General features: G+C 38.7%; 1 protein-coding gene across 1 annotated transcript in view; it reads right to left on the reverse strand.

Annotated features, from left to right (window-relative positions):
* Window positions 1-2,341: 2,341 nt before the first annotated feature.
* IL10RB (interleukin 10 receptor, beta) overlaps window positions 2,342-11,542 on the reverse strand; it is a 13,205-nt gene continuing 4,004 nt past the window's right edge. The window contains exons 3-7 of the mRNA XM_009894920.1: window positions 10,716-10,885; window positions 8,346-8,512; window positions 6,537-6,687; window positions 4,844-5,001; window positions 2,342-2,576 (exon numbers count right to left, since the gene is read on the reverse strand). Of these exons, the coding sequence (XP_009893222.1) occupies window positions 2,364-2,576; window positions 4,844-5,001; window positions 6,537-6,687; window positions 8,346-8,512; window positions 10,716-10,885 (859 nt within the window). The 3' untranslated portion in view covers window positions 2,342-2,363. The remainder of the gene's footprint in view (window positions 2,577-4,843; window positions 5,002-6,536; window positions 6,688-8,345; window positions 8,513-10,715; window positions 10,886-11,542) is intronic.

Below are 11,542 nucleotides of genomic sequence, written 5' to 3' on the forward strand. Positions count from 1 at the left end.
GAACCTTTAATGAAGTGGCACAGCACACGGAACTCTTATCTGTGCCCTCCTCATAGCCTTTGAACCATCTTACGGCTTTCAGCCACAATTGATAGACAGTAACTTCCTGCTTTTCCATGAAAATCAGCCAATGGTTAGATGAAAGCAGCTGTACTAAAAGAGTGAGGAAAAAGCAGGGAAATCTCAACCCTCTTCTCTTCTGACAGCAGCTGGCCAGCCAACTGGCGCATGCATTGCTCATATGAGCTATGCTATGTTTATTGCTTTTCTGAAAGCTCCCCCCCCAAAAAAAAAAAAAAGAGAATATACATAAGAAGCTGTTAGTGTGGAAGGAGGGATAGGGAACATACAGGGAGTGGAATCTTCACAGTGGAGGGGAGTACCACACACAGGACATCGGCCTTCCTTAAGATCAGCACGCACAGAGCTGCTTTGGTGAGAGGTGAAGAAAAGCACCAATGACATAAAATGCCTTAAAAAACACCAAAATCATAGAATCACAGAATGGTTTAGGTTGGAAGGGACCTGGAAGATCATCTAGTTCCAACCCCACTGCCATGGGCAGGGACACCTCCCACTAGACCAGGTTGCTCAAAGCCCCATCCAGCCTGACCTTGAACACTTCCAGGGATGGGGCAGCCTCAGCTTCTCTGGGCAACCTGTTCCAGTGCCTCACCACCCTCACAGTAAATTTCTTCCTAATATCTAATCTAAATCTCCCCTTTTCCAGTTTGAAGCCATTACCCCTCATCCTATCACTACATGCCCTTGTAAAAAGTCCTTCCCCAGCTCTCCTGCAGGCCACTTTAGGTACTGAAAGGCTGCTGTAAGGTCTCCCTGGAGCCTTCTCTTCTCCAGGCTGAACAACCCCAACTCTCTCAGCCTGTCCTCATAGGAGAGGTGCTCCAGGCCTCTGATCGTCTTTGTGGCCCTCCTCTGGACCTGCTCCAACAGGTCCATGTCTTTCCTACGTTGGGGGCACCAGAGCTGGATTTAATACTCCAGGTGGAGTCTCACAGAGCAGAGCAGAGACAAAAAATCACCTCCCTTGACCTGCCGGCCACACTTCTTCTGATGCAGCCTGGGATGAAAATGCTTCCCCATTTTTTCCATATTCCACATTAAACAAGAATATGATGAAAAATAAAAGTGCAGAAAAAACACGCGCAGGTTACATTTAGCTGAGTGGTACAAAGAATCAATGCTGATTCTTATGTTTTCTTCCTGCAACAGTTCCCAAGAAGCGAGTATTTACATAGTAGCAACTGTGCAATTAGCAAACCTCAAAACCATAGCTAAAAATTTTGCAATTCCCACATCAAGTTATGATTTACATACAGCTTCACTCGTGGCTTGCTGACAGCACTTGATTTTTAACTCTCATTTTGATGTACTAATACACACAAAAAAATTTGCGTCACTCAAAATTAGCACACAGGGCGAAGGTCACACTTCATGCCCCAATGTTGGTGCGGACATAACCTTTATAAGCACCAACAGGGCTACACAGGCGAGATTGTATTATGTAGCATGGGAGTCACATCAACCTGAGTTTACTTTTTTGAATTGAGAATATGCATCAGTAGATAAATTAAATGAACCTACATTTTAACTCCCACTTTAGTTGCGAAATTTTCCCCAGACTTCAGTGGACTCTGGATTAGGTAGGCAAAATTTAATTAGCCACAGAAACTGCAAGGCAGAGGCTCAGGGGACTGAGCAATACCTGAACATAGAGGGCTATCTGTCAGTGCACTGGTCCTTAGCAATGAAGTATAAGTAACACCTTGCAATGCAAAACACCCTGAATATTTGTGTTTGGTTTATTCATATCAAGTTCATACCACCATAATAACTTTACAATTTTGCATCAGTTAAAAAAATAGTCAATAGAAAGATTATGCCACAAGGAATATCCTTAAGAAATATGCACAATTTCTCCTTAAAAAAAAAAGTCAGATCAGGACTTTTTTTACAAAATATGATTTTCTTTTACAAACCTTATACAATACACCATTTTGATTAGCTTTTGCAATAAATAGTTTATCAAAGTTAAATTAACTAGTATTTTTATATATATATATGATATTTGCTTTTTAAATTAATGTCATAATGCAGTCCTAGGTATTGCTACAACTTAACAGCGAGCCACAACAAACAGTGGAAAAAATTATGTATCATTTAATTCCTCATTTATAGTCAAGTTTCTTGCACTTAAAAAAATACAGTAGCATTCTGTCAAAAGTCTGTGTCCACATCTTCATATATGAATTTTTACTGCCTTAAGAATGCCGCAATAAGAAGATAAACTCATCAGCCCATTTGCTTTTTCCTTTGGTCCGAGTGAAGTATGAGGAGTGCACTTAGGCCTTTTCTGAAGCTGGTACTATTCTTGAATCAGAATCTTCTTGTTCAGAGTCCTGAAGATGCTCTGTTGTCTTGCTGGCCTCACTGCCAGTCTCATCACTGTGATTTTTGGATTCTTCTGAAATGACAGTTAGCTTGTCATAAAAAAGATGCTCTTCTTGTGCGAGTGGAGAAAAAAACTGTGAACCACTGGGAGGCTTGCTCAAAAACTGTGAAGGAAAGAGGAAATGAGAATTAGACTGCACCAGCTACACCATCCTGTTTGCTTCGAAATATGTTTTATATTGTTTTCCACACATCAACTGGCTTTCTCAATCCTTAGAAGTCCCAGAATGGTGGCAATGTAATAACCTCTCTGCTTGCTTTAACATCCTGTGCAAGGCTTGGAAGCAATCCACAAATGTCTTTATTTGCAAGAAGATACCCCAGGGGTTAGTGACTTCTTTGCAATATAAACTTTCTTAAAAAAATAAAATACCTAGGTTTTGTTTGGAAACAAAACCTAAAAATGGTGACTTGACTGTAGGTGAAGGAGTTTGCAGAGAGATTTGTCAAACAGCTCTAAGAGATGTGAATTGTTCCTGCCGTCTCAGAGAGCTGTCTGCTCAGACACCAAACAGGGATGCTTTAAATGTCAACATAACCCGAAACCATTTAATCAAGAAAAGGAGAGGGAGGGAGATTTGCAGAGCTATACAATTCAGTGAGAAAGATGATTTCATTTTAGTACCGAAATATCACAAGTTCCTCCCACTCCCTGTTCTATTGATAGGATGGAACTGGCCTCAAGAATCAACATGGACTTCACAGGATGTCATGACTGTGTTCTGAATGTCAACACAAGAACAGCACACCTACTCAACACAGTAATAACATGTCAACCACTCATTTTGGCAGATGAAGTGGCACTTCATTTTATTGGTATCCTGCTGGCTGGAGGAGTACAACTGCATTTTGTTCCTGTGACCTGACCCCTGTCTATTACTTTAGAGCGGCTTGTATTTTACATAAAATGCACTGTGAGGAGTCCTGTTCATTGTAATTACAAAAGTAAATACTAATATTATTACTATTAGACCTTTTCCTATCAAACTGTGATTTGAAATGTTCTGTCAGTAGCCTGCAATCTCAAATGTTCGTGTAGTGAAACCACTGCCTTTGATATATGTCACTTTAGGTAAACACGACTGACCTTTGATGACTGCGATTGACGACTATAACCCACTAGCACAACATGAAAATTCTCCCTTTCTTGTGAGAAACCTGTGAGCAAAAAGAAATTTTGCCACATCCTGTATTGATCAGAGCAATGCTACCTTCCCAACAGCTGAGCTCCAGGTTCAGCAAACCACTGTGTGCTGAACGTGTGCTCTACTTAAAGCACAGGACAATTGCTAACTCAGCTGCAAAGCCTTCATCTGCTGAACTCTCAATGAGTCAAAAAGAAAGACCCAGAGAAACTGCAGGAAACTCAGAAGAGTATAGGCTCCTAACTTTAGCGCCTGTAACACCCTGTATAGCCTTGTTTCTTGGAGGAGATTCTGATAGAGTCTTTTCATGTTGCTATATGGGTAACAGGGTCAGTGGTATTCTCCAACAGTAATGGCTAACGTTCCTTGCTCTCCTTTTATCTTGAATTTTCAGACTTCACCACGTTCTTTACTTAAGTTAAAACTCATTATTATATTTGTGAAAGAACTTTGTTTCAGGAGAACGAATGTGCAATTTTCAGTCTAAAATGAGATAGGGGAGACAGATATCTCAGTTGTTCGCTGTCTAAAAAGAGGAACAGAAGGTTAACACCTGGTATTCTCTCACTTTAAAATGAAAGAAAACATCTTGTTTCTAAGCCATATAAAGCTTCATATTACAAATTACGCAGTTGCTTTAGGAATAAGTCTATGCCAAGTTTTAAAGTTGTTTAGCTTTTAAGTATTTTGGACCACTTTGCGCAGAACAGTTCAAAATGACAGTATTTTAGAGTTTACTATATATCAGTATACTTCAAAAGGAAGTCCAATTTCAGTGCTTCTTACTTATGTCTACGTAGCGCCACAGAACTTGAAAAAACGGAGATAACCTTCATGCAAAATTTATGACCTTATAATGCCAGAAATTAAATATTAAAGGAACTAACTTCCACTACCTTTCTCATACTGAAAAGTACCTTCCTTTGTCAGCTTTTTCCAAAGTTCACGACTTCAGCATTTATGTGTATTTGAATGGCTTTTTATGTTTGGCAGAAGAGTGAGTTTTACTGTACACAACAACTATATAACAACAGATAACCAGCATTGCTCGTTATAGTCTAAAACCCCCTCAGAACAGTCTGCACTTTACAGATGGCTAAGAATCAGGTGCAAGTGAAAGAAGGCAAAATAAAAGAAGCTCTAAAGGTTTTGGCACAGAGAGTGTTTGAAAAGCAGGCGGTTCTGCTGCAAAGGTGGATTATAATTGTGTTAGGTAGAAAACAAACCTCTTTCAAGTGTTGTGGGAAAATATACGAAGGGCAGAAAACATGCTTCGTGAGTCGATATAGATACAAAAAGGAAAAGAAACAAACAGGAACAGATACTACAACGACCAACATTGATCCTATAAGAATGGTCACAATTACCCACACGGGAGTTACACCTGCAAGAGACAAGGAAAAAAAAAGTGTGAATATTCTTTTCAAATTATCACTGTCTCTATGGAATTTAAAAAAAACCAACACAAAACTATTAAAAAATTGTAACTGCAATCGTAAGTCTTTGTTTCCAGATGCAAAATACCTCTTAGCTGTTAAATTTTTAGTCTGCATAGGCTGAGGAAGTTTCAAAAAAGTAAGCTTACAAGCCATCATATTTAGACATTTACAGTTACACATACTGGTGATTCTACATGCAATACTAGGCAAATGATTAAAGGAAAAAAGACCAACAGAACCACCCACAAGGTGATATCACATAAAAAGCTATTGTACACTCTTCGGTGTTTCAGGAGTGTAGGAGTTGACATATAACACTACCAGAGCATAGGCTTCCACTTTTCTCTTAAAGAAATCTGTAAAAATGGCAGCAAAGTAAAGACAGCAGGGGACAAAAGTCTGTAAAATTCTAAACTACTGAGTTGTTAAAAAAAATTATGTCATGCACTGGGATTTCACAACAGGCAACGGGAATGAAGATCACTGTATAAATGCTTTAATACCAACCTACGCTTGCTAAGCACTGTTCTAGCCATGAACTAACAAGCAACACCACCACCAAAACGCACCTGTAATTCAAGTGCAGTGCATGCAGATAATACACATGTAGGAAAAATATACAAGGAAACATTTTACAAGGAAATCCATGACAAACAGGTTAGCCCAGTAGCTTCCCCAGGCTTCCCTCAGATGGTGTCTTCATTAACTCGTGTCTCTGATTTTCCACACGCTATCCGAGGGTGCAAGTTAACTGAAATACACATTATGCCTGTGAAAGACACAGTATGTAGGACCCCATCCTTTGTTTTAACTAGGGACATGAAGGTCCCTGCTAAGGCAACAGCATCAGACCATGTTCTGGTTGTTGCTGGACTCCACAGACAGTGGCTAAGGTGGCACGGCTGGAAAGAAAGCACTTTTGGTACTTAACTGACTTCAAAATGAGAAGGAAACTATCTGAACAAAGTATTTGTTTATATTATTGATTAATAACTGCTTTGTTTCACAGAGAATGAGCATCACGGCCTGGCCTCGTGACAGACACTGGCAATATAACCACAGATGAAGCAGACTGCAACACAGTGTCCGATTCCTTTCTCAGTTACAAAATATATGGAACAAAGGCTTTCAGAAGATAATGAGTACAGCTGATGATAAAAGAAATTCAGACACACAGTGTAATCAGTGAAGAGCCTATACGCCATTTAACTCTGATTTTCAGAGCATGAGGAACACCAAGGCCTCTGTGGTGAAGTAAAGCATCATCCCATTGGTGCCATATTGCTTGTAGTTTTCACTTCATTTCCAACTCCTGTGCTCCAAAGGTACACACTATTAATCACCAAATATTATTAGCGTTGTACTAAAGTAACAAACACATCCATTTTTGAAAGGTTTACACATTACATTAATTTTCACTTCAAATGGCTTTGCACATTTCCCAGCTCTCTACATCCTGTTCTGATGCACGAGGTATTACCGTTGTGGGTTGTCTGCTCACAAAGCTCTCCGCTCAGTTTCCCTGTTTTGTTCCACTCGGGGATAACTGCTTGCACTTGAATACAATATACCGTCCACGGCTCCAACTGAGATAATATTTCAGAGTTATGTTTAGTATCTATGTGCGTTACCTAATAACAGAAAAGAATACAAAAAATTGGAAAAGCACAAGTACAGTGAATGGACTAGCTAAGTAATTAAAATTACATTTAGTAGGACAGATCCTGTAAGTTATAGCTGCTATGTGAATAAGGCTTTAAAAGGCAGAACAAAATGCCTCGCCTATGTCACATAAGTGATAACTCTACATTGATTTCCCTATGGTGAGAGTGGGAGACCACTCCCACCACTGACTTTCTGATTGCTTCTAGCAGCATTAATGAAGTTTAAGGCTAAAGAGGCCTACAGAGAAGTGATAAATGACATCTGCTTGCAGGGAGAAAGAACTGATTAAACGAATGAGATCAACTAAGAGTGCTGTCACAGGCAAACATAATTTAATTTGAGACAGAGCAAGTAGGATGGATGATCTAAACAAACAAACAAAAAAAAAGACAGAAAGAAAAAGGCTTGTGGAAGCTATTACTAGGTGACTGACAGCTGTTTAGAGGCATGATTGATTATATCCCTGTAATTATATGGTCCCTGCAGAGTCTAAGAGTCCCTACAACATGTCTCATTACATAGTAACAGATTCTTTCTCGGGGTGAGAAGGCTCTCCAGCTAGGTTTCAGCATTCTGAGCGAGCGTCCACTTCAAAAAACAACCTATGAAGTTACATAGCCTATGCCTTTTGCTTCTTTGACCCGTATGGAAATTTCCCAGGCTTCTGCTCTGAAGTGCTACAAGCACAGACTCTACCTGAAGTTCCTGCTTTCTCTGGTCGTCTGCCTAAGTTTGCATCTCATATGCAGAAATACCTTCATCTTTTGCAGTTTAGGCATTGAAAACCAGTCTAGTTTTTGGGAAATGATGATCCCTTATTTTCTGGAATTGAATGCCAAAGAATTTTGCAAGGTAACAAATACAAATGAGATTATATGTAGTGGAGTCCTATTATATGAAAATTGTACTGATGTACAAAGCACTAATTATACTATGACTGATATCTTCCAGTAAAGGGCTTCCTTTTTTCCTGTAATAGAACTCAAAACTCGATAATTAATATATTATTTATGATCTTTCTCCTCACATTTTGCATGGAGAAGTCTTTTCAGCTGAGCAACACATCTGTCTGTGGAAGAGGCTGTCCGTGAGAGGAAGAAAGTGAATTACAATTGGTAGAAACCGAAGAGGTGAAAGTGACCACAGTTAACATAAGGCCTCATCCATGGCAGTATCCAAAGCCCAAAGTCCCATAAAGAGTGCAAACACTTGAACAACATCAGAGTTGAATTGAAGTCACCTTATCGCCGTGATCACAGATACTGCTTATGTTACAGCTTCTAAGTTCACCCTTGCTTGTATGCGTGAAATAGAGAGATTTGGTGGGGATGACTGCATCACAAATAAACACATCACTAAACTGAGGGAGTAAACTCTCATAATGCAGCAGTTATTTCTAATTATGGATAGAGTAAATTATATCCATGCTACTGTTCAACTGCACAGCTATCTGCCATTTGCTCTGAATGCCAGTTGTAATGACTAGACTTTATTACACTGTAATTAGTAGAAATCTATTTTTATTTCAGTACCATTAGCTTTCAGAACTTCACCAGCATGGTATTTTACCAAGAAAAGCATATATCAAAGTCATGATTCACAACATCTGGGAAGCTGAAGTTACCTCTTTATTGCTGCCTTTCTTCCAGTACAGTATTCTGTAATTCCACGAGCCGTAATATTGCTTTAGGGGCCACTTGTCATGTTCATGTTCAGCAAAAGGGCCTATGAAATCCACGTGCAGGGACCCAGACTCTGACTTCACTTTTACATCAGGTGGCCCGATGACTGCTGTATGGGAATGGTGGAAGAGAAGTAAGAACGGAATTCAGTTTCACATTGTTATCAATTTGACGTTTTTACACAACCTATGACAATGCACGCTTTAAACAAATTTACCTATTAGAAGAAAGTAATTTCCTTTCATGGGTCAGGCATAAATAAATCCTTTCCTTATAGAACTGGTCTTGAAAGGGATTTGGTTTTGCGGTTAAATAACAGATATTTTTTGTAGACTACATTTCCCATACACTAAATTAACTCAGTTCTCTTTTGCCAGCTGTGGTAACTCCTGGGAGAGGAAGGACTATTTCTATAGGTTATTACCCACTTCTCTTTCTGAGTTAAGCTGTTGAAAACACGTCTTTTCTGAGCAGACCCTCTAGTGAAGTGTTTTAACGCTTCTTTCATTGTGATCACTTTGAAAAACTGAAATATTTGAATCATTTCAGCATGTCTTCAAGATTGAATATTATATTATCCTACTTTGAAAATGGCTTGTCCTTATGTTTTTGTGCCGCTACCTAAATTAATTCATGCGTAGCTTAGTTATTGGCTCCATTGTGTCTGCAATGAGCTCTCCATGAAAGTCTCCCGTAATTCCAACAAACAACTCTTGACTTGGCTGCCTCTACTGAAGTTTTGCTTGGCTACAGCCACACTATTGAGCATCTAAGAAAGGAAGAGCTCAATATACAGAGAATTTTGCATTTCTCTAGAAACATGTGTTTCTTTAATCAAAAACTTAAAAAAAATCTGCTTGCTGGACCATGCACGTGTGTAATACTCATGAACATGTTGTTGAACTTGTGAAAAATAATGTGAGGAGGGTCTTGGTTACTCTGGTTTTCTTTGGCTATTCCTACAATACAGTGTGAAATTTCTTACAAAAGCAACTAGCAGAAATAACAATACAGAAAGGAACATCAGATATTTTTATCACGATGCCCTGTGCAGATCAGCTATGACAACATTAAAAATCCTCGTGTCCTCCTCAGAGATTTGGCCAGTTGGCCAGTACTCCCAGGTCTTTCTTTCCAGGTAGTTTTATAACCAGATTTTCTCAGTTCAGAAATAAGCTTCCTTTCCAAAGCCAAGTCTGCTCTGAAGGCCACAAGCTCTTTCAAATACATGTCAAACTACAACTCTGTTAATGATTTACATGTTTGCTCTCTGCTCTGAAAATCCACCCGTACTTTTTGTATTGCACTTTCTTTTGGATGTAATCTATACTTGCAATGCTGTATTTTTTTTTGTGTGTGCTATGTTTCAGTGCTTCTTTTCTAGGCAGACTAAACTGTATCAACATTATGCTTTTGGAGAAAGACAAACAATAAAAGCATTTTGAAAAACAAGGCTGTAAACTGTAAAATTACACTCTGAAATCCAAGGAACAGAATGATGATATTCAAGCAAATGAAGGCAGAACGAGAAAGAAAAGGATTTAAAAAAGTTTTTCTCAAAGATGAGGTGTAACAGAAGCTTCCCACATGGTTTTGTATTAACAGCTGTGAAGAGAAAAAAGCTCTGGGTAACATTAACTACATAATCTAAAATAATTAGACTTTTGCTAATGAGTGGAGTAAGACTATACAAAACAAAGGATGCTCACTGGTAAAAACTACTCCCTCATTCCCAGGCTCAGAGGACAACAACATGATTAACATCTCTGTTGTGCACTCTAATGCAAGGCAATGTCTAAATCACCTCTCACAAAGACTGTAAAGCTTCGCTAAGAGAATGGCAATTTGTGCAATGAAGATTTCTTAACTAAAATTAATCTTTCTCTGTGAAATTAATTAAAAAATAAAAGGAAAGCTTTTTGTCTGACACAGCACTGAAGCAGAAAATGATTGAACTGATTTAGAGATACAGGAAGTCTGAATCCTTGAAGAAAAGCTCTCCCTGGCTGAAAATAAACAATCCTTATTTTAAGGGAAAAATATACAGTTTTTGAAAACGTCCTCGAAAGATGTCTCAATATCTAGCATCTAGCTATAATAATAGCTAGATATAATAATAATAGTAAATCTATTATGCTTCCTGACAGCAACTTCTGCCTTCAAAAACGGAAGTGTTACAACTAAGATTTTATAGCTAAATGCAATTAAATTTAAAAATGATCCGCATGCAATAGCTTTTCTTATGGAACCAAACTGTAAAGGTGCATTAATAGCAGACACTATTTTTTGTAGAAGATTAGAAAATGGCTTACTGTCATCCATTGGCTTAAATCTGACGGTCGCCCAGTCGGAATGGTCATTTCCTGACTCCGCTCTCACCTGTAAAATGTAGTCTCCATACGCAGACAGAGAAGAGATGTCACACTCTGTGAGTCTCAAGTTTGTGCTCACATTTTGATATGTGTTTCCAGGGAAATTAATGCTGTATGGAAGAGAAACAAAATGTATATGATGTGTAAATTACAACTAACTAAATGTCTTTCCTCTCAATTAACTGGAAAAGTGGTATACCTGTTTGTTAATACAACCAATTATGACTCATGAACAAGAAAAATTAGATGAAGTGGATAAGAAACATCATTACTAGTGTGTACACACACATTACAGCACTTCATATGCATCTATAAATCCATGATAAAGTTAGAGGTTAAAATTATGATTCAGTAAATACATGGCCTTCTCCTGACAGTGGTTATGAAACTTGATTCAACACACAGTAGTTATCAGGCAAGTCTGCAAATATTAAGACAGTATCACTATGCATGGCTTTGCTGTCTAACTCGGACTTTGTTCAGAACTGTCTTTAAGATACACATATGAGGAAAAGCCAGAGAAAACAGAGCCTGAGAACTGACTGGGAACTGTGTAATAAATGACATTCTGTTTTGCATCAAGAGCCCACCTAGGAACGTAGTGATCAATGGGTAACTGCTAGCAGAACCCAGAAAAGTCTTCTTTTGACTAAAATAGCCCGTACCCTCGGTTTGGGCATTTATCCTCAGCAGGCACCTGCCTGTGGGTGCCATCATCTCCGCTTTACATCCTACCCTGTCTTGGCCAAAGAATTCAACCTTCAGCA

This window comes from Charadrius vociferus, unplaced genomic scaffold, assembly GCF_000708025.1.
Source record: "Charadrius vociferus isolate BGI_N301 unplaced genomic scaffold, ASM70802v2 scaffold201, whole genome shotgun sequence".
In the NCBI taxonomy this organism is placed as follows: Eukaryota; Metazoa; Chordata; class Aves; order Charadriiformes; family Charadriidae; genus Charadrius; species Charadrius vociferus.